The following is a 27,544-nucleotide window of genomic DNA, read 5'->3' on the forward strand; positions in this document are numbered from 1 at the left end:
TTGGATTCCTTTTACTTTTTTTTTTTTTTCTCAGATTACTGTGGCTAGGCTTCCAAACTATGTTGAATAAAAGTGGTGAGAGTGGACATCCTTGTCTTTGCTCCTGATCGTAGCAGGAATTCTTTCAGCTTTTCACCATTGAGAACGATGTTCACTGTGGGTTTGTCGTATATGGCCTTTATCATGTTGAGGTAGGTTCCTTCTGTGCCCACTTTCTGGAGGGTTTTTATCAGAAATGGTTGTTGGATTCTGTCAGAAGCTTTTTCTGTATCTGTTGTTCCGCATCATATGTTGTTTTTCTTCTTCTTCTTCTTTTTTTTTTTTTTTTTTTTTGTCTTTTTGCCATTTCTTGGGCCGCTCCCACGGCACATGGAGGGTCCCAGGCTAGGGGTCTCATTGGAGCCTACACCACAGCCACAGCAACACAGGATCCAAGCCGTGTCTGCCACCTACACCACAGCTCACGGCAGCGCCGGATCCTTAACCCACTGAGTGAGGCCAGGGATCGAACCCGCAACCTCATGGTTCCTAGTCGGATTCGTTAACCACTGCGCCGCGACGGGAACCCCATTGCTGAGAATTTTTGCATTTATGTTCATCAGTGATGTTGGCCTGTAATTTTCTTTTTTGTGTGTGTTATCTTTGTCAAGTTTGGGTATCAGGGTGATGGTGGGCTCATGGAATGACTTTGGAAGTGTTCTTTCCTCTGCAATTTTTGGGAATAGTTTCAGAAGGATAGGTGTTAACTGTTCTCTAAATGTTTGATAGGATTTGCTTGTGAAGCCGTCTGGTCCTGGACTTTTGTTGGTTGGAGGTTTTAAATCACCGTTTCAGTTTCCGTGTTGTGATTGGTCCATTCCGCTTTTCTGTTTCTTCCCGGTATAATCTTGGAAGATTGTGCTGTTGTAAGAATTTGTCCATTTCTCCTAGGTTCTCCAGTTCATTGGCGTGTAATTGCTTGTAGTAAATTTTTATGATCCTTTGTATTTCTGTGATGTCCATTGTAACTTGTCCTTTTTCATTTCTAATTTTATTAATTTGAGTCCTCTCTTTTTTCTTGATATTCCAGCTAAGGGTTTATCAATTTTGTTGATCTTTTCAAAGAACCAGCTTTTAGTTTCATTGGTTTTTTTGTTGTGTTGTTTTCTTTGTTTCTATTTCATTTATTTCCTCTCTGATCTGTGTGATTTCTTTTACTAGCTGTGAGGGGCTTTTTTGGTTATACTTTCTCTAGTTGCTTTAGGTGTAAGGATAAGTTGTTTATATGCGATTTTTCTTGTTTCCTAAGGTAAGCTCGTATTGCTATAAACGTCCCTCTTAGCACTACTTTTGCTGCATCCCGTAGGTTTGGGATTGTTGTCTTTATCATCATCTGTCTCTAGGTATTTTTTTTTATTTCTTTGGCGATCCATTGGTTGTTTAGTAGCATATTGTTTAGTCTCCGCATATTTGTTTTTTACAGTTTTTTCCTTGTTGATTTCTAGTCTTAAAGCGTTATGGTCAAAAAAGATGCCTGGTATGATTTCAGTTTTTTAAAATGTACCAAGGCTTGATTTGTGGCCCAGAGTGTGATCTATCCTAGAGAATGTTCCGTGTGCACTTGAGAAGAACGTGTTTTCTGCTGCTTTGGGATGGAATGTCCTACAAATGTCTGCTCAGTCCGTCTGGTCTAATGATCATTTAAGGCCTTCGTTTCCTCATTGATCTTCTGTCTGGATGCTCTGTCCATTGCTGTAAAGGGGCTTTAGAGCCCTCTGCTATTACTGTGTTATTACTGATTTCTCCTTTTGTGGCTGTTGGTAGTTGCCTCACACGTTGAGGCGCTTTTATGTTGGGTGCGTAGATATTTACAGTTTTTGTATTTTCCTCTTCTTGGATTGGTCCTTCGCTCATGGTGTATGACCTTCTTTGTCTTTTGAAACTGTCTTTTAGAGTCTGTTTTGTCTGCTATGAGTATTGCAACTCCAGCTTTCTCTTCATTTCCCTTTGCCTGGAAAGTCTTCTTCCATCCTCTCACTCTGGATTTGTGTGTGTCCCTAGAACTGAAGAGGGTCTCTTGAAGACAGCGTGTATGTGGGTCTTGGTCTTGAGTCCGTTCAGCCAGTCTGTGTCTTTGGGTTGGAATGTTTAGTCCTTTGACATTTAAGGATGTTGTTGATATGTATGTTTTATTGCCATCTTAGCCATTGTTTTGCATTTGGGTTTGTGTCCTTCTCTTGTAATTTGATGACTGTCTTTACTGTTGTGTTTGGAATGCTTTTGCTTCTTTGTGTGCGTGTTGTAGATTTTTGGTTTGCAATTACCATGAGGTAGGTGTGTGTGTGTGTGTGTGGGTGTGGGTGTGGGTGTGTGGGTGTGTCCTTCTTTCTTTCTTTTTTTTTAGGGCTGCACCCACAGCAGGTGGAGGTTCCCAGGCCAGGTGTCGCATTGGAGCTATAGCTGCTAGCCTATGCCACAGCCACAATAGATCCAAGTGGCATCTGCGACCTACACCAGAACTTGTGGCAACGCCAGATCCTTAACCCACTCAGAGATGCCAGGGATCGAACCTGTGTCCTCATGGACCATAGTTAGAGTTGTTTCTGCTGAGTCACGATGGGAACGCCCCCAGCCTTAGGTTTTGAGGTCGGAGTCTGTATATATATACAGTGCTTTTCAGTGCTGGTCTCTCAATTGCAGACGCGTGTCTTGCCTTTGTGACCTCCCCTGCTCACGGTTTCTGGGTTGGTGGCGACTTGAGTGTGGGTGATTTCCTGCCACCAGTGAGCCTTGTCATTTCTCATGTTTTCTTTCTCGTTGGGGCCTTTTCTTTTCCCCCTAGAGACGCTCCTTTAGAATCTATTGTAGGGCTGGCTTGGCGGGGCTGGATTCTCTCCGTTTTGGCTGGTGTGTGACACTTCTGACCTCGCCTTCAGAGCTGAATGAGGGCCTTGCTAGGCAGCGTGTTCTGGGTCGGAGGCTTTTTCCTCTCATCACGTTGCGTGTGTCGGGCTGCTCCCTTCTGGCCTGCAGAGGCCTGCTGAGCAGTCAGCCCGTGGCCTCACCGGGGTCCCCCTGTGCGTTGTTTCTTTTCTCCAGCTGCTTCCAGTATTTTCTCTCTGTCTTTAATTTTGATTGATGTGTGTCTCAGGGTGTTCCTCCTTGGGTTCACTTGACGTGGCCCTCGCTGTGGTTCCTGGAGCCGAGTGAGCCATTCCTTCCCCACGTTAGGGAAGTGTTTGCCGCTCCCTCCTCGGGGCTTTTCTCCGGGCCGCTCCCTCCCCTCGTCCCGGCAGCCCCATCTCGCGTGTGTTGGCGCCTTAACGTCCCAGAGGTCCCTGGGGCTGTCCTCACCTCCTCTCATCCTGTCGTCTGTATTCTGTCCTGTGTCAGGGATTTCAGCTGTGGGCGTCCGCCTCGCGGATTCACTCACGGGCCTTGTGGGCTCTGCTGTGGGCTCCTCCCAGTGAATTTTTCATTTGGTGATTGTGTTGTTTATCTCTGCTTTTTTTTGGGGGGGGGGGCACTCCCATCTCTGCTTTTCTGTTTTTTAAATCTTCTTTTTCTTTGTTCGTTGTTTCTTGTAATTTATCGGCTTTGCCTCCAGTTTATTTTCGAGATCTTGAGTCGTCTTTACTGTCATCGGTCTAGAGTCTTTTTCATGGAGGTTCGTAATCTCCAGCTCATTTAGCTGGTTTTTTTTGGTTTTCCTTGTTCCCTTAGCTCAGGCACAATTCTCTGCCTTTTCACCGTGTATAGATTTTGGGTGCGCTCTCCTTTCTGCCGACAATGGGGTTGTCGCCTCTCTTGCTTCTGGTGTCTGCCCCCTGCCGTGTGGCTGATGTGGGTGGGGGGGCTTGCTGCAGGCTTCCTGAAGGGAGGGGCTGCCGCCTGCCCCCTGTTGGGTGGCTCCGATTCCTGTCCCTCTGGTGGGTGGGGCTCTGGCTCCGGCTGGGATTAGAGGTGGCTGTGGGATGGGGTCCTTGGGCAGCCCGTTTGCTGATGGGTGGGGCTGGTGGGTTCCCACCTGGTTTGTTGTCTGGCCTGGGGTTTCTCGGCCATAAATGGGTGGGGGTAGACTTTTCCAAAACGGCCCCCTCTAGAGGAGGTCATGCTGATGACTGTGCCCGCGACCTTAGACCTTCCCCCACGGTAAGCCATGGTCGCCCTGTTTCCCAGGAGAGCCTCCAGGGACCTCAGGCAGGTCTGACCCGGATTCCTGGGGCATCTCTGCTTGGCCCTGGGACCCAGTGCCCAGGAAGGCCTGTGTGAGCCTTTCCAGCGTGGAGTCTCCGTGTCCTCCAGTCCCAGGGGAGCTCCTGCGCACATGCCCTGCTGCCCCTCCACACCCAATGCCCCGGGGGCTCCTCCTCCCGCCCGCCAGGTCCCTGGGCGTGGGAACCTGGCGTGGGGCTCAGAACTCTTGCTCCTGTGTGAGCCTCAGCAATATGGTTCCTTTCCAGTCTGCGTCACCCAGTGGGTACAGGATTGCTTATATTTGTATTAGCGGCCCTCCTACCATCTCGATGTAGCTTCTTCTTTGCCTTTGGGTGTGGGGTAACTGTTTTTGTGGGAGTTTCCAGTCTAGTTTGTGGATGGGTGTTCAGTGTTTGGCTGTAATGTTGGTGTTTTCGGGCGTAAGGCGAGCTCCAGTTCTTCTGCTCGGGCTTCTTGCCTGTTGTCTCCTCTGTCCTTTGAAATTTAGGATGCCAGAGTCTGACATTTTTGTGGTGTTTGATGGACATTATTTGCTGCAGGACAGCTAAGCGTAGGTGACCTTTGATTGCATGGGTTAGAAGCGCACGAGTCCCTCTCCCATGGGTGTTTCACTGAAGCCCACTGAGCAGCTGCATTCCTGCAGCGGGTTGCATCTCGTGCAGAGCTGCAGACAGTGTAGACTCACACTCAGCTGGGCAAGGAGTCGGCCCCTAGAACTGCCCGATGTCCAGGGGTCTGGAGTATGCCCTTTACTTGTGGATTGGCTGCTGGGCGTGGCCTGTACCGAGCGTGGCCCTGGGTGGGGGCGGGAGGAGGAGATGCTCCTCACTTTCCGGCTGCCCGGGGGGCCTCGGGCGGGTCCCCCACCTCCGCCTGCCCTGAGTCCTCTGGGGGCAGCTCTAGGCAGCTGGAAGCAGGTCTCCTGTCTTGACTTCCACGTAGAGACCGAGGGCAGGCATCCCCTCACCCTGCCCTTCCCTCCCAAAGCCGCGAGGCCGCCTTCTCCTTCAGGTCCACTTGACCCTCGGGTAGCCCTCCCTGCACCTGGTCTCCACGCGGAGCCCCGAGGGCCCGTCTCTTCTCAGCATTGACTCTGCTGAGACACCTGAGAGAGAGATTCCCTCCCCTTCACCTCCCGTCAGACCCGTGAGGGCCATGGTCCCGCAGCATCACCTCCCCCAAGACCCCGAGGGCGGGTCTGCTCTCACCTCTGCCTTTACTCAGACACCGGAGGGCGGGATTCCTCTCCGCTCCACCTCCACGCTAACCCTCCAGGGAAGGCCTCCCCCACCTGCACCTCCACGCACCCAAGGGCCGGGGTCCCCAGTTTTTACTGCCACTGAGACTCCTGAAAGCTGGTCTCCCCTCACCTGCACCTGAACTCATGACCTTAGGGCAGGGGTCCCCTCCCCTTGCCTCCGTCCAGACCCCCAAGGTCGTGCCCCCTCAGCAGGGCAGTGTCCTCCGTGTCCCGCGCCTGCTCAGGCTGGTGGACGCTGGTCTGCTCTTTCTTGGGCGCAGTAACATGAAACCTGTGTTTGAAGGGTTTTGGGAAGAAGCCTAATTGAGGGCACTTTTCTCCTTTTGTCTTTCAGGTACTCATTTGGTAAGTGACAGTCATAGGACAGTATGCCCGCATTGGCATTTTCTGGGGTACGTACCTCCGCGTGTGCTGCCTGCTGTCCTGGCGCCTCTCATCGGCCCTGTGGCTGCCCCATCCTGTTTGCTGACGTTTCCCCTTGGCCTGCACCCCTGACGGCTGCCCAGGGGCCTCGAGCAGGCCCAGCGTGCGGCCCTTAGTCCTGTGCTGGACAGGGACCCCCAGCGGGCGTTCCCATGACACTGTCATGGGTCGTCCCCCTCTGCTGGCGGAGGGCCTCTGTGCCCAGGCCTCCCTGTCCCCAGTGGGCACGCTGCGTAGAGCAGGGTACCGTGGGCACCCGCAGGCCTGGGATTTTGCTGTTCCCTGCGGGGACACCGCAGGTCCTCCCCTGTGCTTGTGGGAAGCACCGCCCCGGCATGGCTCCCAGAGCCGGCAGAGCACCAGGGCAGGCCTGGCTGAGGGCACAGCTGTCCTGGGTCCCAAGGCCTCCAGGCAGCCCTGGGGACACAGCAGGTTCGTCAGTTGATGCACTTCCGGGGTCCTCCCAGGTCTCGGGGAGCAGGAAAGAGCGGTTCCCTGGCGGGTCCTTGCAGCTCAGGTTCCCAGGGGGGCTCCGAGGTCCACTTCGGGGTGGGGGCCTCCCACCACCCTCTCGTCCCTGTGGCTGCGGGACAGATGGGGTCCAGGGCCGGTCCCCTTACGGGCTCCGCCGTGCCTCAGTGGTGCCTTCTCCCTGCGTCAGGGCTCCTGTTCTGCCCGCGTCAGTCCTCAGAGCTTGTTCCAGCCCTTCTGGGTCGAGCCAGATGGACAACCTGGAGCTGGTGGTCCAGCCAGAGGGTGGAAACGGATTCCTTTATTGTCGCGCAGCTGATGCAGCGGCAGGGGGCGAACCGGTGTGTGGCCTTTCTATTCCCTGTGTTGAGAGTTCCCTTTTGGTGTGTGGGGGCTGCAGGTGCCAGAGTGGAGGCCGCTCCCTGCCTGGGAGCCGGGCGGAGGCCACCTCCTCAGCGCTCTGAGGGGCGCCCGTCCGTCTTGCCCAGAGGTCAGCCGAGGGGCCTGGTCGGCCAAGGGGCCTGGGCAGCCGGGCCGCGCACAGGAGCCGATCCGGAGGAGATGCTGAGAGCTCTGCAAGGGGGCGCAGCCCGTCCTGGTGACCCCAGCGCTGCGCTTGTGCAGGGCAGACGTGGCCCCGGCCCGGGAGGCGGGAGACGGGGTGGCAGACCCCTCTGGCTGGAGCGGCAGTCGAGGGAGGCTGCGCACTAGGCGAGCGGATGCCAGCCTTCGCAGCAAGGCACGCGCTGCCCTGCGGGAGTGAGGGCGGGCTCGGGACGCGGGAAGAATGGGAGGAGTCACGGTTTCAGACCTGGAGATACCTTGTCTGGGCTGAGGGACAGGGTGAAGGCGGGTGGAGGAGTCGCCAGGCAGGTGAACCAGGCCCAGGGAGGAGCGGCCAGGCCGGAGCGGGAAGGGCTAAAGGGGCCCGTGTGCTGAGCACCACGGGAGGGCGGGCTCTCCAGGCCCCCGTGTGTCACCAGCTCCTGCACCCGGTGGCCTCCAGGGCTGAGGCCAGAGGGTGCCCCGCCAAGGAGGCGCGGTGCAGGTGCAGGGCTGTAGGAGGACAGCCGTACAGGCGGCCCTCCTCCCGCTTCCTCCTGATGTGTGTTTCTGAAGCGTGTAAAGCAGAATGAGCCATGGCTCCTGAAGTAACCGGCATGTGCCGAGGGGGCGCCCATGACGGGCAGGGCCAATGCACAGACGCAGGTTCCTGTGCCCGGCAACATGGCACAGGGTCAACTCCAGTGGATCTGAGAAGCGGGGGATGGACCTTGTAACCTGTCCCAGGAAGACTGACGGATGCGGCTCAGGAGGTGCTCTCCAAAGGGCCGGGCTGAGGTCTCTAGCAAGTCAGAAATGGAGTGGGCGCTGGCCACCAGCAGACGGGTGATGACGGTGAGTGCTCGCTGAATCCTCTGGACAGAAGACAGAAGTCAGCCCGAGCAGTTCCCAGGAGCCACGTCAGAGGCAGCGCGTCCTTGTGCTCTGTCGGTGCAGATGGGACGGCCTGGAGCCCGTGCTGCGAGGGCTGGGCGGCCGGGCTGGCGTCGGCCAGCGTCCAGGGACACGGAGCAGCATCGTCCTCTACGGGGAGGTGGAGGGTCCCGGGACAGGTCGGGGACTCGGCCCCTCCCCTCAGCACACAGACCCCCAGGTGGACAGGCGGCCGCCGGGCTCCAGCAGGTCCCCGCGCTCCACGCACACAGCACTCCGAGGAGGGAGGGAGGAGATCCTGCTGCCCTGAGTGGCCGGCTCCCTCCCGCCTGAACCGCGGGGAGAGCCACGTCGGCTCCCAGAGCCGCGGCTTCCGGCGCCACCAGCCAGGGGGTATGCCGTGCTGCCAGGGGTCCCAGTGCCCCATGCCCGCTGGTGTTCACTTGGGACCGGGGGCAGAGGATGAGGAGGGGCCATTGTCCCCAGACACAGGGGCCCTCCCCTGAGGCTTTCAGGAACGGCTGGGGCAGGCGGGGGCCCACAGAGGTCTTCTTGGGGTGTGAGGGCGTGATGGCCACGGACCACTCCCACCGCCGCGCGTTCCCCCTTACAGGAAGCAGAAGCCTTGAACCCCTGGCAAAGGGCCACCACCCCACACACCCCAGGGAGGGCCTGAAGCAGAACCCTCTGCCTCTGGGGGGCCGTGTCCCGCCGGCAGACCCAGGCCAGGCGCCCCTGTCCCTGGGGATGGGAGGTGGCACGCGATCCTCTCCTGCTGAGGCCGGGCCAGCCAAGCCCTTTCCCCACCACCCGCCCGGCGCTGTTGGACACGGGGCTGCGCCGGAGAGAGGGACCACGAGCCCGAGAAAGTCTGGCCCCAGAGCCCGCGCCCAGCCGGTGGGTAGCAGTAGCCCTGCTGAAGGTGGTCGCAGCCTGTGGGCCCTGAGGCCACGGTGCAGACCCAGACCCGGTCCTGTGGCTACACCCCGGGTTTGACATCATGAGAAATCACTAGAGACACACATACGCCCAGAACAGATCTGCTGCAGAGTGGACGCAGCTGAGGAACCGAATCAGCCGACTTGAAGACACGCGACCGAAACGCCGATGGGAAACAGACCGGGAGCCGGAGCAGGAGAGAGAGGAGCAGGGCAGGGAAGTTTTCGAAGAGGTAAAGACAAGACTGTCTCCAAAGGAGGGAAAAGCAAAATGCCGCAGGTTCAGGAACTTGAGAGCTCATGAATAAACAGCGTAGTCAGAACAGCCACAACCGGAGAGGGCAGGGCTTCAGCGCAGCCAGAGGTGGGACGGTCATTCCCGCAGTGCTCCTTGGAGACTCAGTCGGCCGAGGACGGGAGCCACTGTCACCGGGGCCCTGGCCCGGCCGAGCTGTCGTCCCGCGACGCGGAGGGAGCCTGGCAGGCGTTACAGGGATTCGAGTGATACGGGGATTCGGGCGACTCTGGGGAAAGAAGAGCATTAGGATTTAAGATGACAGTGAATACAGAATGTTTCCTGATTTTAAATTCCCTTAAAAGGGTAGAGAGCAAAGCAAAAATTCTAATTTAAAATATAAAGCAAAGAAGTCAGCACGTCATGGGCTGGAGTCACTGATGGGCCGGGGGAGCATCCATCGAAGTGCCCCCCCCCCCATGTAGGGAACTGTGGGATCCCTGTCTCCAAATGCAGGCTCTGTGCAGTGGTGGTTTTATTCCAAAGGAAGAAATGAGCCTTGAACTAGTAGAAAGACCTTCTCGCCCGGTGTGCACACCCAGCCTGGCCCCGTCATCACCGCATCCTTGTGACCCGTCTGACTTCACGTAACCCGTTAGTCCCACTCCACAGAGGGCAGGTTCCCGCGCAGCCGCGCTCTTCTGCGGCCAGAGTCCCCTCGAGGAGCCGGCGTGGCCGCATCCGGGGGACCCCGGTGAGAGGTCTCTTGATTTATGTGACGCGGTACAGGGCTTCCCAGTTGGCAAGGGGAGAACGTCCAGCCCTGCCTGCGTGTTTGGGGGCCTGCGGGTGGATGGGGCCTGTGGTGGAGTCCCAGGGAGGGGCTGGCGCTCTAGTAAGTGTCTCGCTGCCTGACAGGCGTGCCCCCCGGTCCCGGGCTGGGCCCTTCTGTCTCAGAGGACTTGGTGGTCACTGAGGCCAGCAGGGACCAGAGCCTCCGCGAACACGCTCCATCCACGGAGCTTCCCGGCCCCGCGTGGACGCAGTATGAGTCTGTGTGGGCGCGGGCAGGGGTGTCGCTGGCGGGCGCTGCGTTAAGCGGGTCTTGGCTTTGTGCTTCTGGCGGCTTTGTTGGCTGCTCTGCACAAGCCTTTGCTGCCTCCCCGGCCGCAGGGGTAACTGGGGTTAACACCATTCCCTTGGGGGGCCCCGCGGAACGCTGGGTTCCTGTGCTGTCTGCTCTCTGCGGCCGATGCTTGAGCTGTGACCCCAGGGCCAGGGCAGCCAGACGAAAGGGACCTCAGGCCTTTGGGATTTTCCTCGGCCACTTCTGGGGTGACCACTGAGAACTGGCTTTTCCCAGTGCACCTGTCGTCCTGTCGCGTTTGTGCTTATGTCCACTTCTCTTCTGTTCAGTCTTTGCTCACGAGGCCCCTCTCTGGGTTGCCTGCTGAGATGCAGAAAATGCTGGGCTCCAACCTAACTACTGCAGCACAGCGAGGGCTCAGGCGCCCGGTGGCCGCAGAGATCGAGGACTGTCCATGGCTGTGAAGAGGTCCATGGGTGGCACTGTTCATTTCGTCTCTCCTGGGGGCTCCACTGGCCTGACTCTCCTCCGACCCTCCCAGGGCGCAGGGTCTAAGCTCAACCCCTCCTCCGGACGTGGCGCTGGCTCTGCCTGGTGCACGCCAGTCTCCTGCCTGGAGTGCACACATTGCTAGCCCTCCTCCTGGCAGCTCCCTTCCTTCAGACCCAGCGCTTCGGGAGGCCGAGCCTCTGAATGTCCCACTGCCTCCAGTCTGGGGCCCCCGCCACCGTCCCTCCTCGTGCTGCCACTTGCAGGTGGCCACGCACTTGCGGGAGAGGCCGTGTGAACGCAGGAAATCGGTGTCCGCCAGCACTCACTCGGCGGCTGCACCACTGCCGCGCACTCTGAAGCCCCCCTGGCTTGGCGGCCTTCGGGGGATGGGTCTGCCGTTCTGTGTGCTCCGAGGGAGGCCTCTCCCGCTCCCCTGCAGTAAGTGTGCTCTTTGACCTCTGGGGGCTGGGAACCTTCTGCAGACCTCCGCTGGTCTCATGCATTGGAAAACCATGCGGGGACCCAACAGGTCCGGCTCAGCTGGGGCTTCCAGGAAGGGCTTTTGGGGGCTTTCTGCCAGGACGAAGCTGCTCTTGGCCTGTGGCTGAGCCCTGTGGTGGCGAGGCCCCAGGGAGGGGACCCCGCTCTGCCGTGTGTGCCGAGGGCAGGATAAGTGAAGGGCCACCGCAGTCCATGTCTCAGGGCCATCCCCTGAGCCCCTCGGAGTGCTCAGACCCAGGCCCCTTCCAGGTCTGGGCGGCAGGCCGCGGGCAGGGAAGGCTGTGCTGCCCACTGCGGGGGCTGGGGATCCACACTGGCCAGGCTGGGGGAGGGTCTATCCCAGCTCTGGCTCTCGGCCACCTTGCACTGTCCTAGACAGACAGACAGACAGACACGAGGAAGCCCGTGCTCTCCCGAGGTCTCACTCCTACTTTGGCAGTTCTGAGGCCTCGAGAGTGTTTTGTGACTTCTTTGATTTGATTTTGAGGCACCTCGGTGTATGTAGGTGGCACCTCCAGCCAGGTGACCTCCAGGCACCTTCCTCCCCATCTGCACCCCCGACACCAGTGCCCCTGTCGGAAGCCCCGGAGCCTGAGTGCATCCGATTTACTTCTTAGGGGTATTCTCTCCAGGGACCCACTCCCGTGTCCCATTTCTTCGGGGGCAGGAGGGTGTGGAAGGACCTCGGGGGAGGGTTCCCAAGGGCTCCGGGCCTGGGAAGGTCTTTTTTAGGAACGGAGCGGAGCGTTCCTTGCTTCACCACAGGCCTGCGAGGCTGAGCGTCGGACATTGTGGGGTCCTTGATTTCATTGAGAAGCTCAGTGGAGAAGGTCTTGCTTTATCCTAATGTGAAAACCGTCAGCTAGTGCAGAGGCTTCCTGGGGTCTGGGCTCGTGGTGGGCGTCCTGCTGCGAACTGCAGCTCAGGGAGCAGGGCCCTGACCGAGACGTCAGGAGCTGCCTGACCTGGGTCAAGCTGTCCGGGTGAGCCGTCCTCTCGCAGGCACACAGAGTGAATCACAGCGTTGAAGACAAGCCTGCTGGGCATTCGCGTGGTGGCTCAGCAGGTGAAGAACCTGACTAGTATCTGTGAGAATGCGGGTTTGATCCCCGGCCTCGCTCAGTGGCTTAAAGACCTGTCATTGCCAAGAGCAGGAGCGCGGCGGGCTCTGGCGTGGGGCAGGTGTGAGGGGCTGGGGAGCTGCAGTGTGGCGGGGCAGTGTGTCGTGTGCGGGCATGGAGGGCCTGGCTAGCGGGTGGGGACATGAGCTGACTGGCCATTTTTCCGCTGTGTCACCTGCCACTGTCCCTCTGGCGCCATGCTTTGCTCTTGCCAAGCAGGCCACCTGCCCTCCTGCATGTGAAGTCTGCTTCCAGGCAGGTCGAGGGGGGTCCTTGGCTGCTTACGTGGCCTGACACCGGGACCCCACGTTCCCTGTCACAGCAGCTCCTCCCGCCAGCAGTTGCAGATTAAATGCTCCCTTTGACCCTTACTGCTCTTAAATTCATGCTTTAAAAACAACGTAATGAGGGGTTTACTGGCCCAACTGGAAGTTTTTATTAAAACCCGCTGGTGCTGGAGTGGAACCTGCCTGCCGGAAGTGATTAGCCAGCCTCGCGGCTCGGCGCTGCCTTGGCCCGAGCAAGTCCACCGAACCGTTTCCAGACCCTTGCTGGCCAGGGCTCCGGGCTTCGCCTGGTTCTCATATCCTCCACTTTAATTCATGCTTCGTCTAATCTCCCCACAGCCCCGTGTCCAAGAAAGTGGTTTCTCATGATTAAATTATTCCTGTAACCAGAGGCAGCCGCGCCCTGTCCTGGGAGCTCACCAGCCTGCGGACCGTTCCAGGGAGCCTGTCCTGCTGTTCACGGACTGGGATGGATTTGATCCCTTCCCGCCTGCCAGCTACTGCTGCTACTCCCGGGGCTGGGGGCTCTGCTGGGCAGTGTCGGTTTGGGTCTCACATCTGGTCAGGTCCTTGGGAAGGACAGGCGGTGTGGGCTGAGTGACTCTTGGGGCCGCGCGAGACCCAGCAGAAGCGGTCAGCTCCAGGGGGAAGGAGACGGCTCCATCCGTGTTCTCGCTGTGAGTGGCCTTAGGTGGCCGCCCCTCTAGGCCGCATCTCCTCAGTGCTTGCGGCCAGCAGGCCGTGCCCTTGCTCTTTTCTCTCTGGCCCCTCTCCCGGGTCACTGGGAGCGCCCGCGCAGACGGAGCAGCAGGCGAGGGGCTGGGCGCCAAGGGAGACCGGCGGTGCCCTTGCCCGCCTCCACCGCCTGCCTGCTCACACCTTCCTGCCTCTGGTGCCTGCTCGGATCACCCACAAACACGCACACGTCGGTTTGGGCTGGAGCTGCCCAGGTGGCACGTCATGTGCATCTCTTTCGCGCTGGGTGATACCTGGTGCACATCGCCTAGTGGCACCTGGAGGGAAATGCGTCTTAAAGTCTTCTCTCTTGTCCACACGGTGATTCACACTTGGCTCCAGCTTCCTCCTGTCACACCTGGTTCTCCTTCTGAGCCTTGCTCACCCTCTGTGATGTGCCAAATTCTAGAATCCTGAAGAGGCATCTTGTTGCTGTCATTCTTAGGTCCAGTGCTGAATCCCTTTGAGCAGGTTTTGTCAGGAATGTTCAAAATGACCCTTTATTTTTATTAAGTGTTGTGGATGTTTGCCTGGCATTTCCTTTTCACAGTGTCACTGGTAACGGTAGCATCGTGGTCAGTGGGAGTTTCCTGGGGGCGGTGCCCTAGCTGTCCAGGGCGGTTTCACCACCCCCCTTTTTCTGGGTCTTACTGCTAGTCCTGCAGCCCAGGGCCGCTGGCTGCACCCCCCAAACCTCTCTGCCCCCCCCCACCCCGCCGCTTGTGGTCCTGCCTCAGTGCTCCTCGTGTGTCACAACAGCCAGATGAGTCCTTTCAAAACACGCGTTTTATGGGATTTTTAAAATGGATTTTGGCTCATTAACTTTTACTTTTTACAGGTAGCTTCCTCCCAGGAGGAAGGGGCTTAATATTTTCTAAGATCCTGAGTTGGATTAACTCATTAATCTTCTCTTCCTCTTACCTGCAGGCAGAGTCATGGAGACCCGGGCTCATGCCCCTCTGCCTGTGTACCTGTCACCTAAGGGCCCCGTGTCTCTGACAGTGGCAGGTAGTGCCATTTTTTTTAATTTATTTTTTAATTATTTTAAAAATTTTTTCCACTGTACAGCATGTTGTGTTGTGATGTAAGTATCTAGACATAGTTCTCATGCTACACAGCAGGATCTCAGTGTAAATCCATTCCAAGAGCAACAGTTTGCATCCATTAATCCTAAGCTCCTGATCCCTCCCACTCCCTCCCTCTTCCCCGGGCAACCACAAGTCTATTCTCCAAGTCCATGATTTTCTTTTCTGTGGAAAGGTTCATTTGTGCCGTATATTAGATTCCCGATATAAGTGATATCATATGGTATTTATCTTTCTCTTTCTGACTTACTTCACTCCGTATGAGAGTCTCTAGTCGCATCCATGTTGCTGCAAATGGCATTATTTTCTTTTTCATGGCTGAGTAGTATTCCATTGTATGTGTGTGTGTGTATATATATATATATATATATATATATCACATCTTCTTAATCCATTCATCTGTCGATGGACATTTGGGTTGTTTCCATGTCCTGGCTATTGTGAACAGAGCTGCAATGAACATGCGAGTGCATGTGTCTTTTTTAAGGAAAGCTTTGTCCGGATATATGCCCAAGAGTGGGATTGCGGGGTCATATGGTAGTTCTATGTATAGTTTTCTAAGGTATCTCCGTACTGTTCTCCATAGTGGCTGTACCAGTTTACATTCCCACCAGCAGTGCAGGAGGGTTCCCTTTTCTTCACAGCCCCTCCAGCACTTGTTATTTGTGGACTTATCAATGGTGGCCATTCTGACCGGCATGAGGTGGTGTCTCATGGTAGTTTTGATTTGCATTTCTCTAATAATCAGGGATGTTGAGCATTTTTTCCTGTGCTTGTTGGCCATCTGTACTTCTTCCTTGGAGAAATGTCTATTCAGGTCCTTCGCCCATTTTCCCATTGGGTGGTTGGCTTTTGTGCTGTGGAGTTGTACAAGTTGCTTGTATATCCTGGAGATTAAGCCCTCGTCCGTTGCATCATTTGAAACTACCTTCTCCCCTTCTGTAAGTTGTCTTTTTGTTCTCATTTGGGTTTCCTTTGCTGTGCAGAAGCTGGTCGGGTGATGCCGTTTTATAACGTCCGGTGCTGCTGCCCCTTTGGCCTAAGTGCTGCTTAGAGCAGAACTTCCAAACCAGACGGCTAAGGCTTTACAGGTTACCGTTTGTTGGCCAGTCTCTGATGTTATTACACTGTGGCCACATGAGACGCTCCGAAGGGTGTCCTTTTGATTATCTTTCGTTAAGGTAGACTTGCGAGTGGACTCGAAACTCCAGCTGGAGTCCACAGCTCCTGCCAGGAGGAGGGTGCCTTCCTGTGCCCGTGCCCTCGCCCTGGTCTCAGGCAGCGCCTTCACCCCCGTGAGCACTTTGCCCACACGTTTATATAGGTGACGCCTTTTCCTTTGCATAGGCGTCGCATGGAAGTAGAGCTGAGTCACGGTGTTGTGTTAGTTTCTGCTATACAGCAAAGTGATCCAATCGCGTGTATGTTCTTTTTCATCTTTTTTTTCTTCTTTGGCCACCCCACAGCGTGTGGAATTCCCAGGCCAGGTCTGCGCCTCAGCTGCGGCAACGCCAGATTCTTGAACCCCTGTTCCAGGCTGGGGATCAGACTGGCGTCCTGGCACTGCAGGGTCCCTGCTGACCCCACTGGGCCTCAGCGGGCGTCCATTCGGATTTGTCACTGGGATGGCGAATGGGTCCCCGGGTTGCACAGCAGCCTGGTCGTCTCTGTCTGTGTGTGCGGGTTTGCGTCTGCAGACCCAGCCTCCCCTCCCGCTCCCACCGCCTTGCCCTGGGCCACTGCGCATATCTTCTCTGTGTCGGAGCCTGTTTCTCTTTTGTAGATAGGGTCTTTTCTGTTGCATTTTAGCTTCCACATGTGAGTGATGCCGTGTGGTGTTTGTCTGTCTCCTCCTGACCGACTTCACGGAGGGCGAGCATCGCTGGTCCTGGAGTTGCTGCAGTGGCTCTGCGGTGACGAGCGGACACGTGGCCATGGACGCGGGTGTGGCCCTGGCGGCGTCCAGTGGGTCAAGAATCTGTGCTGTCTCACGGCCGGGAAGAGTCCGTTGTGTACACGTACCACTTCTCCTTTATCTGTTAAGCGGTTGGTGGGCAGATGTCTCGTTGTCTCCGTGTCTCGTTCATTGTGGGTAGTGCCGCTGCCAACATAGGGGTTCGCATGTGTCTTTTCAAATTGGAGTCTTGTCCAGACGCACGCCCAGGCCTGCTATGGCTGGACTGTACAGCAGCTCTCTCGGGTTCTCTGGGGAAGCTCCGCCCTGCCCTCCACAGCGGCTGCCCCAGCTGACCCCACCCGCGGGGCAGGCCCTTCCCTTTGCTCCACAGCCTCTCTGCCCGGGCTATTTGTAGGCTCTGTGAGGCTGGCCGTTCTGCCCGGGGCGAGGTGGTACCTGCTTGTAGCTTTGAGTTGCGCGTCTCTAACAGTGAGCGGCCTTGCCCATCTCGTCACGTGCCCGTGGGCCGTCTGTGGAGCAGCGTCTGTTTCAGTCTCCTGTCCGTTTTCCGTTGCACTGTTGGTTGCTGCCGTTGAGGGGTGTGAGCTGTTGATATCTTTTGGAAAGTAAGTCTTTGTCAGTCGCAAGGTTTGCAGTTACTTTCTCCTGGTCTGGAGTCTCTGTCATTGCGTCGATGGTTTCCTCTGCTGAGTTTAATCAGGTCCTGTCACTTTTTTTTGCTTTTCTGTCTGTTGCCTTGGGAGATGGACCTAAGGAAGCTTCGGTATGGTTTGTGTCAGATGGTGGTTTGCCTGTGCTCTCTTCTAGGAATGTCAGGGCGTCGGGTCTCATGTTTAAGTCTTTGAGCCATCGTGAGTATTTCTGTGTGCGGCGAGAGTGCGTTCTGATTCCATGGATTTACGGGCTGCCCTCCCACTTTGTGTGAAGTGTTCTCGATCCGTCCCTCTGGACTCCGTGGGCTGCCTGCTCTCACTCCCCTGCTTCGAGCGCTCTTCGCCACACCACCCACGTGATTTTTCTTTCATGACTGTGCCGTCTTTACATCATCGTGGCTGCAACTACGGCTGACACTGAGCTGTTGACGGAGTGTAATTCTTTTCCAGTAACTCCTTTTCCTTGAGTCCCCAGTTGCCTCCTCATTTGTGATTTGCTTTGGTTTTCATCTCTGCTCCTGTCTCTTTAGCCTGCTGCACATTCACCAGCACAGCTGCTGGCCCCTCCCAGTGCTGTTTTTTACTGCATCGGACACCCTGCAGGGCCATCTCTTAGCGCCTTCTCCCCTTCATAAGGATGTCTCTGGGGCCCAGCTACTGCCAGGAGACCTGTTTTTGAGGCCTTGGGTTCGGCGATGGCGGGCACCTAACCCTCTGCCAGGTTCGGTACCGCTGACTGGCGCGTCCCCCACCCCATCCCTGGGACCTCGTGGTTCACGGCAGTGCCTCGTCGTGCTGGGTGAGGCCAGAGACGCAGCCACGGTTCCACGGCCTGGCTCCCGTTGGTGTCCGGGGGCAGTGTTCTCAGGGAGGACCCCTTCAAGCCCTTTTCTGGATCGCATTTGTGTAAAGCAGCTGAAAGTGCCTGGCAAGATGACCCTTCTCGTACCTCGCCCGCAGTAACCGTTGCCCGTCTAAGGCAAGATGAGCAGGCTGGTTATATTCCCGTCGCCCCGGCCCCACGTCCCTGCAGGTAAGCACCTGTGCGCCTGGGTGGCTGTGAGCGCTGAGCAACCAGAGGGCCGCCCCCAGTCTCACTGGACAGCAGCGCGGCCCCGGGCTGGCCTGGAGCCTCCAGCGTCTGGAGTGTGTCCCTGGAGCTTCCTGGCTCCAGTGCCCCATTGTCAGGCAGGAGGAACACAGCGTGGCAAGCCTGCCCTTTGCCAACACAGTAACAGGGAGAGGCATTGTCAGGTTAGCTCTGCAGCAGCAGCTGCGTGCCAGTTTCTTTTGTAAATGCTTTGATATTTTAAAACAGAAATCTTAAACGAGGAAGCCATGCTTTGTTGCTCTTACAATAGCAGCTCTTGTCTGTGTGGATTCATTGAATGGAGACAGACACCGATGCGGCTTTAGTACTGGCCATGGTTCCCAAGTGCCTAAAACACATCTCTTCCTGATGGCTGTGTCCTCCCCTTCCGAGAACGGCGTATCTCTTTCACGCAGGATCCTGTACTTACTGCGGGCATGTTAGCTGCTCTCCTGCAGACGGGGTTCGGGGTAAGATCTGTGACATCCATTGGCCTTTATGAGGCCTCCCTACAGGCTGCTCCTGCTGTGGGATGCGCCCCCCTCCTGCACTTGCAAGGCCAGCCCTGGCCCTGCTTTGCTCCAGCCACGGGTGTGCTGGGCACCGCGACCCCACAGCGAGCGGCCCCATGGAGCGGGCCCTGCCCAGGAACCATGGTGCCCGGCCAGCGGGAGCCTGTGCGCACAGGACTCAGCCCGCCAGGGTGTCCCAGGAAGGCAGGTGTCCTCGCCTGGAAGGCAGCTCACGCCTGCCCCCGGCTGCCCGCAGCCTGAAGGCCCCGCGGCAGTGCCCGCATGCACATCCAGAGGTCCGAGTCCTGGGTTCCTTTGGTTTGAGTGGAAGTGCGCGTGCGTTTGGGAGTGTCTGGGCGATGGTGTGTGGGGAAGTTCGAGAAGCCCTCCGCAGCGTCCGCCCACGGGCTGGGAAGGAGGCACCTCTTCCTCCTGGCATCCTGAACCCAGCCGGGAACGCTGAGCCCAGCATCACCGCCGGTTCCTGGAGCCACGGCCTTGCCCGCGGGCCCCAAGCCCCGCCCTCTTCAGGCAGCCTGTCCTGGTGAAATGTGTCAACGGCACCTTGCAAAGATCTCAGCGTAGCTTCCAGGTTACAGAGACGGCTGAGAGTCCCCCGGGCACCTTGCCCAGCCCCCCAGGGGACATCCCTGACGCAGCACTGGTCACTGACTGCATACACTGTCACATGCCACCGGTGCCCCTTCAGCTCTGGGGTCCTCCTACTGCTTTAGCTCTCAAGCCTCTTTGTCCCCTCTGGTTTCCAGATGTCCCTGGTTCTTCATGACCTTGACACTTTTGCGCAGATCTGGTCGTGTACTTGGCAGAATGTCCCTCAAATTGGGCTTCTTGTGTTTTCTCGTGACCGAACAGGTTAGGGGTTGGGGACCGAGTGCCACAGGGGCGGGTGTGTTGGTGGGACCTCCCTGGAAGGCGGGTGGCTGCAGGGTCCCCCACCTCAGTGCCTGTGCTTGCTGGCCGCCTGCTCCCTGCCTTGCGGCAGCACCAGGAACATACAGAAAGGCTTGGCATAGCCCTTGCAGCCAGTGGGGCAGGAGGTGGGCCGCTGGCCCCCGGAGTGCGTCTCCCTCCTCCTCCTTCTCCGGGGCTTTAGCGACCGCAGCCCCGGGTGAGGCAGGGAGACCTGGACACATTTAGCAGCGTGGACTGTCTGCCGTCTGCCTCTGCGAAAATCAGCTCGGTTTTGAAATCCACGACCCAGGGCTTAACCAGACAGAGTTGCCTCTTGGTGACCAGGTCACTTCATTTTGTCTACTTTGGGTTTGTCTTCACTGCACGTTTCTGCTTTCAACTGACGATGAGTGTATTCGTTTTAATAAATCAATTTTAATGAAAAATGAAGTCAAAGGTGAACAGACGTGAGCTGGGCCAGGGCGCGTGGGGCTCGAGTTCACGACAGGCCCTTCAAACCGGAGCCGGGGGCGCAGTGGCCAGATGCCCGGGCTGGAGGCGCGCCTTCCCTGGTTTGGGACCTCAGCGAGCTGTAGGCGGAGGCGGGGTGCAGAGGAGGTTCAGGTCCCGTCTAGGCGGGGGTGCAGAGAACTTGTCAGGATGGAGGTCTGCGTGCTGGAACTTGTCAGGATGGAGGTCTTCAGAGGCAGAGGTTCAGGCTACCAAGTAGGGACCAGTCTCTGGCCAGTCCCGAGGCTGACCTGCTCTCTGCACCTCTGCCCAGCAGGAGGGGCTGCCAGGGCTGTCTGGACCCCACAGACGTCGCGAGGAGAGAGAGTCTTTAGCGGAGGTCTGTCTGGAGCAGGCAGGGCGGGGCCTTGAGGGTCCCGGGGCCGCCCCCCTGCAGGCGTCAAGGCTGCGGGGCAGAGTCAGGGGAGTGCGGGTGCAAAGAGCGTCGCGCCCTGCCACGCGCTCCGCTGGGCCTGCAGGACCCGGGTGGGCGTCCCTGGGACCTCGCCAGGCTCTTGGCGCGTCGTCGGGGTCTGGCGAGTTCGGCCTCTCCTACTCATTGCATTTGTGCTGTGTCTTGGGTTTTGTAGTTTTTGATGGCAGGACGTCGCCTTTCATCTGAGGAAGAGCTGTTTGATCCGCCTCAGGAGAGGCCGCAGGGCTTGGGATGAACGCCCTGACTTGGGAAACAGCCTCGGTGCTTGTCACGCGGGGCCCCCCCGGGCCGTGGCGTCTGGACCCTCCGCGCCACGGCCCCTTGCTGCGCGCCGAGCACACGCGAGTGGCTTGTCAGCGGCTTACGTGAAGGTCTTAGTGCATCATGCGTCTCGGGACTTGATTTGGTGAAAGCGCTGTTGCGGGTGGAGGAGCAAAGTACATTCAGAGGTCCAGCCCTGACTGAACTCGCTGCTGAGATCCGCCTCCCCCGCCCCCCACTTGGTTCGGGACCTGGATCCGGGGCAGTCAACGCCGTCCAGCATCTGGCCCTTCTTCCTCAGTAAGGGGACAGCTCTCTGCCTCTCCCCTGTGACTGTGCCTAAGTCAGTCACTTTGTCACAGTCCCCAGGGGGAGAACAGTGGGGCCGCAGCCACTCTCTGGTTTGGCAGCAGGAGGCCCCGGGTGGGTGGGTGCCCCTCCTTCTGAAGCGGACATTGCGCTGGAGCAAAGCCCCACAGGACTCGGAGAGCACGTGGCCGTGGGCGCAGTCCCGGGCCCCGTGTCTTCCCTCAGGCCCTGCGTCAGGCCCCGCTCGGTGCTGGGAGGGCCCACGCAGCCAGCACCCCGAGGTGCCCACCCTCAGAGCATTTGGCTCTGCTCACATCGCCTTCCTCAGGCTGCAATTGCTGCACCTCCAAGTCGGAACACAAAGAAGTTTTTATCAGCCCCATCTCAGCCTCCAACCCCAGGAAATCAGTCGCTCAGAAAAACACATCTCCTGTTTTATTCTGGAAAAAAAGCTTTCATTGTTCTGGGAGTTGTACCTGAGTGGTGCAGTCAGACGCCACTGCAGCTCCCAGAGTGATGGCTTGCAGCCGCTCGAAGGGCGTCCATCACCTTCCGTGAAAGGCATGCCCATTCTGTTGGGTTTTTTAATCTTCTGTGTCCCTCTGAAACGTTTAATGATTTTCCCGTGAAATTTAAAAAAGTCTCTGTTGGGAGTTCCTGTCGTGGCTCAGTGGAAACAGATCTGACTGGCAACCATGAGGACACAGGTTTGATGCAGTGGGTCAGGGATCTGGCGTGGCTGTGGCTGTGGCTGTGGTGTGGGTCACAGACAGGGCTCGGGTCTGGCATTGCTGTGGCTGTGGTGCAGGCCGGCAGCTGCAGCTCTCATTGGACCCCTAGCCTGGGAACCTCCATATGCCGCGGGTGTGGCCCTAGAAAAAGACAAAAAGTCTTTGTTAAGGGCTTATTCCTGTACTCACTGTACGTCTGGCTTCTACAGCAAATGACAGTGTAAAAAGTAGCATTTCACAGTTTGCTTCTGCTTTGTGGGGAGTTTTAAACATCCAAGCAGAAGATGAGGGAATTTTCTGTAACTTTTGTTCCTTTATTTTTTTGGCTGCCCCCGAGGCGTATGAAGGTTCCTGGGCCAGGGATCGAATCCACACCGCGCTTGCCTGACACCAGATCTTTAACCCCCTGCACCACCAGAGTGGGAGGGTTCGCCCGTACTCGAAGCCCTCTGTAGCTTTTGATTTTAAAGAAACTTCAGACATGTTTGAAAGCAAAGAGTGGCCTTGGGAGCCCACAAGCCTGGCCATCGCCGCCACCACCACCGCAGCTCCCGAGAGGAGCCGTCTTTGAGTGCGGGCGAACCCTCCCGCTCTGCTGTGTGACGTGAGCCCCAGGCAGTGTGTTATTTTGCTTGGAAATAACTTCGTTGTGCGCCTCTGAAAGATGGGGTCTTCCCAAGCCGCGGGGTCTCAACACCATCCCCACTCCTGAAGGCGTAGGCCGAGGTCTCTCACGGATGCCGGTGGCCCCAGCACAGCCGGTCGTCTCACAAACGTCCAGATCAGGATCAGACGCGTTTCCCCGACGTGCCCTCCTCGGCACTGCTGGGACGTGGGTGTGTGGGAGCGCTGGGCTGGCTGCCCCGGGCCACGCGCTAGTGGGAGAGCCGCAGGCCCCGCATCAGCTTTGCTCCAGGCCAGGGTGCTGCTGGGCTGCCGCAACTCCCTGTGGCCACTGGTCAGGAGGCACGGCCTGCCTTCCCCTCTCTCTGCCACCCGATGGGTCGTTAGAAGGTTCTCCAGCAGCTGCACGGCGGGGCCCCCGGCTCGGCCGCCGTGCTGGTCATGGCCTGGACTCGTCCATCCGCCCGGCCCGCGCGGGCCAGTGCTCTGGTTCTGTTTGCTCCTGTTAGCGGGGGGTTAAGTCAAAGGAACTTTCCCCGTTAACTCTTCGGTTGCTCTAAATGCAACTTCTCTGGGGAAGTCAGAACACGCCCCTCACTTAGTTCTCAGAAGGACTTGGGTCCCAAGCGCCCCAGAGGATTCTGGGCATCTGTTCCCGCCACTCAACGGCTGAACTCGTTTTCTATAGATTCTCTTGGGTTTTTTTAATTTCTCTATGTAGACAGTCATATTTCGTCCACTTTAACACTTAAACTTATATACCTTTTCCACTCTCGCAGTGACTAAGACTTCCACCACCGTGCTGAACAGACATTTAAAATCATTTGTGAAAAACTTCCAGCACACAAAAACTTGAAAGCACGGTGTGTTAAAAACCTGTCTGTGGACTACGCAGCTTCTGCAGTGTGTGTTTTACTGTCTGTTGTTGTCGCCGTGCACCTGATCTCGTCGTTTCCCTGCCACCGCCAGCCCGTCCTGTGTGTTGTCGTCAGTACCCTGTCCCTAAATACTGACCACTCTGCAGACAAGGTCATTCACCAGGGCTCAGTGCATGTTCAGGGTTTTGCCCAGATGAAGAATCCACAGTGAAATGGGCGGGTCTTGAGTGGACCTCGTTAGTTTTTTGTTTGTTTTTTTCTCTTTTGGCCACCCTGCGGCATATGGCATTCCCAGGCCGGGATCAGGTCCGAGCTGCCGTGGCAGCCTCTGCCTTAGCTTCGACAGCACCAGATCCTTTAGCCCACTTGCCAGGCCAGGGATCAAACCTGTGTCCTGGCGCTGCAGAGACGCCACCGATCCCATTGTGCCACAGCAGGAGCTCCTGGACCATATTAGCTTTGGCAGCGGCGCAGAGCTGTACGGGAATCCAGACTCTCGTCAAGGTGCCGGAGGCCGCCCTCGCCCAGAACCTCCCCTGTGCCCAGCCAGTCGCCACCCCCTGTACGCAGAGGAGAGGGGTCTGCCCTACGGCTGAGTCCAGGCAGGAGCTTCAGCACTTTGGTCTGTTGGCACCTGCTGCTCCCGTCAGGAGGGACAGGCGGCTTCGCGCCGGGCTCCCTGCTGCCTTTCCAGAGGGCCCGCTCCGTCGACACCCTCCTGGGGACCTTTGTGCCCTGTCCTCACGCACAGGAGGTGCTGGCTCTCCGAGGCGCGGGTTAGGCCATAGTTCGCTGTATGCGTGACAGCCGGGGGACCCAGCCTCTCTGGAAAATGGAAGTAAAGTGGCCCAGCTGAAAGCAGATCTTAGAGAAGGTTCACCTGCTTCTCTCTCCGTAACGATGGGCGGTGTTCTGTCCATTTGTCATCACGAACATGAGGCCTTGAAGTCACAGTCCTACCTCTTCGATTGCTGTCAGAGAGAAGCGGTGTGTTTCTTACGGGTGCCTCCTGAGCGCGGTCGGGGACGCAGGCCTTCTGCCCTCCCACCCTTGGACGGGCAGTCCGCGTGGTCCTGCCGAGGGCGCGGGGGGTGCCTCCCTCACGCTGAGATCGCCCGAGGCTTGCTTTCCTCCCGAAGCCTCGGATTGTGCCCAGCCCCTCCCATGCATGCTGCTGGGGTCTCTGGCAGTTTGAAAAGCTTCTGGATGCTTGGCTCTCATCTCAGAACAGACAGTTCCATCAGGTGCAAGACTCTGCCTCGCTTCACTGTCTCTCGCCCCCATTTTTTCTGACGAGAAGTCACTGCTGCTCCTGTCGGCTGTCCTCTGACCACCCGTGCCTTTCTTCTCTCTGGGCGCCCCAAAGGTTTGTCTCTGCTTCGCGGCATTTTGACAGTGATGTGCCTGCACATGGCGTTTTGAGCAGGATGTTATCCCGCTTGCGATTCCCTGAGGCTTTTGAATCTATCATTTGGGTCTTTTACCAAGTTTGGGTAATTACTGCCAGTATTTTTTCAAAGTTTTTTCCTCCTCGTTTCTCTCCTTTCCTAAGATTCCAATTGCACGTATGTTGGAGCTTCTGATGTTGTTTCACCAGTTCCTGAAAGTCTGTTTTGTTGTAACTCACTTTTTAAGTCCCTGTTCGCAGGTCGAATGGTCTTGCTTGAGCTGCCATCACGCTCGCCACCTTTGCGTTCTTGGCCTCCAGTCTGCTCTGTTTCAGTGCCAGACATTTTCTTTCTCAGTTCTGGATTTTGTCCTTTCTTTGTAGCTCTCTTTCTCTTCCGAGTTCTCTCATTTCATGTCTTAGGGGTGTATTTTCATTTCATTGTTGTAGCCTTGAACATGCTCGCTGTGGGTGCTTGGTCTGCTGGGAGCTCGCGTTCCGGGTCCGGGGCGGGGTGTGGGGTGAAGCGGGCGAGATAAGCAGTATGCGGTGAGTGCTGCCGGGCAGGCAGTGCCAGGGTGGATGGAGCCCAGCTGCAGTGTTAGGTCCAAGGAAGGCCCTGAGAAGGTGGCATCTGAGCGGAGACCTGAGCAAAGGGTGGTAGGGACGGGCCCTGGGAGCAGAGGCCTAAGGGACCTGGGTCTCCAGCACAGGAGGTCCCCCCTGGGCAGAGCGAGGGGTGGGTCAGGTGGTCGCTGGGCCCTGGTCATCATCACCCTCTGCCTGTGGGTCTCTCTGTGGGTCACTCATGGCGTGTCCCCATGATGGCTTGCATCAGCTGGAACCTCATCTCCCACTGTACACTGAGCAGAAGAAGAAAACGCTTCTGGAAGTTTCTTCTGAGGGCATCAGGGACATGATGCCCGAAGCTGTCACTGCCCCGCCCTGTGTCACTAAAGCACCATGCAGGCTCCTTTGCACATGACCTCTGAGCAAGATTGTGCCCGCAGCGGTGCTGAGACGCCCGCTTCTCCCCTTGTCATCCCAGGGGCTGCATGCTGCCTGGGGCGGGTCTGTGGGGCACTCTGCCCCTCAGCAGCCGTCCTGGCCTCTGACCTCCGGGGAGCTGCCCGTCACATTGACCTCCCTGGAGGGCCAGAGACAACCAGCCTCCAGAGGTGGCGGGGGAGAGGGAGACACGGGCATGTCCCCGGCAGTGACCCCCAGCAGACACGGAGTCCGTGGGGGGCGGAGGCCTGAGGGCTGTCCTGACCTCTGACCTGGGTGCCTGCTGGCTGTGGGTGAGTGATGCTCTCCTTTCCAGATGCGCCGACCCTCCCTGGCGCTGCTGACCAGGGTGGGCGTTTCTGTCCTAACTGGCCACGCGAGCCTGTCCCAGGGCTTGCCCAGGCAGCCTGAGGATGCCGGCCCCAGGTTCATGAGCATGGGGGAGGCCCTGGGTGGCTGTGGGCTTAGCAGGTCGTCTGCAGGCACCAGGGCAGCGTGGGGTGAGGGCGGCCCCCACGTGCGTGGCACGAGTGTGCGGGGGCAGGAGCTCGCCCGCCGTGGTGCTGGGTGTTAGGCTGCCCCGTGCAGGGCCTGTGGACACACGAACCTCCCGGGCTGCCTGGGGAGCAGGCAGGTGAGACAGCCCAGCAGACGGGCCGCCCGGAACGGCTGTGCCAGGCACCTCGCATCGCCTCCCGTCCGCCAAGGCACTTGGAGACGTGCTTTGGCTGATTTTCCTGCGCGGGAAACAAAAGACAAAGACATGTAAGGCCTCGTGTGCCCTTCAGCCTGATACATGTTAAAGATTTGGAATCTATTCATCTGAAAAGCCTCCGGGGCCGGCTCTCATTTCCGTCGACAGGAAGCCTTCCCGTGTTTGCCCCACACCAGCCAAGCCAGCTGAGGTCCTCACCGTGGATTTTGTTTCCGGCCTAGTTGGTGACACCTGCACGGGTCAGAGTGGCGGGCACGCCTGGGTGCGGAGGGCCGGTTGCCATGGCAACCGAATATTGCCCAGCACCGTGAGGCGCTGCGAGGGGCGGGCAGCCGCCTCGGGGGTCACCCGGGTCAGTTCCTGCCCCGCGGCGGCCAGGACACCCCTAAACACAGATCGGCAGTTTGCCAGGCGCTGCCTGATTGGGAGCAGGCCACTTAAATGACGTTTTTTCTTAGAGCAGGAAGCCTTCAGCCAGCTCTTTGCAAAACACCTCCTTGAGAGAAAACGTGTGTTGTCTGCCGCCTGACCTCTGGCGTAAACTGTCACATGCACAAGACGTGACCAGGAAGCTGGACAGATGGGGCTCCTGTCCCGAGAGGCCTGCCCGGGTCCCGCCGATTCTTGAGGACTCCTGGGCAGACGTGGCTCCAGGCAAGGGCGGGGACACAGGAGGCCCAGCAGGCCCATCACCCACCGAGTGAGGGGCCAAGGTAGGGGAGGTGCTCAGGAGCCTGGCTGCGTCCCGGGGCCTCAGGCTTCAGTTCCTCCTGGGCCCGAGGATGGGCCCCAGTCTGTCCCTTCAGGCAGGGGCAGCGAGGCCAGGTGGTTTGAGGCCAGAAGAGGCTGAGGGTCCCGTGCCTGTGTGGCCCCTGTCTAGGCGAAGAGCAGACAGGAGTGCCTGTTCCCCGGGCCGTGCTGGACCTGGCGAGAGGTTTCCATTCTGCTGTTGTGACCTCCCTTTTGTTTGTTCTCTGCTCTCTTGTTGTGTTTCGTCAGAATGAAACAGGAAACCGTCTTAACGAGTCATTTGGCAGTCGTGCCCTCTGGACCGCAGTGTTTGCAGGGTCACTGTTGCTCATGGTTCCCCCAGGGCCTGCCTGTCTGGGTGGCAAGGGGGGCTGTCGGTTCAGGGGCAGTGTCGGCGGGGCCTCCCTTGCACCCCTCCGGCTGCCATGCCTTCTTCACCACCCGAGCCCCTGCTGGGGCGGGGTCACCTCCATGCCAGGCTGCAGGGGGCTGGCACACTGGCCGTCCCTCTGTCCTCAAAACGCAGTCTCCCTCACATGGGATAGCCCACACACAGGCGCGGCAAGTGGCGCGACGCCTG

The 27,544-nt window shown here is 57.9% G+C and overlaps 1 protein-coding gene across 2 annotated transcripts in view; it reads left to right on the forward strand.

Annotated features, from left to right (window-relative positions):
* The window catches only part of LMF1 (lipase maturation factor 1), an 87,922-nt gene that overhangs the window by 27,387 nt on the left and 32,991 nt on the right, over positions 1–27,544 (forward strand). The window contains exons 3-4 of one of the 2 annotated variants that reach the window (XM_021086875.1): positions 5,793–5,803; positions 14,113–14,193. In XM_021086875.1, coding sequence (XP_020942534.1) covers positions 5,793–5,803; positions 14,113–14,193 — 92 coding nt within the window. The remainder of the gene's footprint in view (positions 1–5,792; positions 5,804–14,112; positions 14,194–27,544) is intronic. The other variant, XM_021086874.1, reaches the window with a different exon arrangement.

Source organism: Sus scrofa, chromosome 3 (assembly GCF_000003025.6).
Source record: "Sus scrofa isolate TJ Tabasco breed Duroc chromosome 3, Sscrofa11.1, whole genome shotgun sequence".
NCBI lineage: Eukaryota > Metazoa > Chordata > Mammalia > Artiodactyla > Suidae > Sus > Sus scrofa.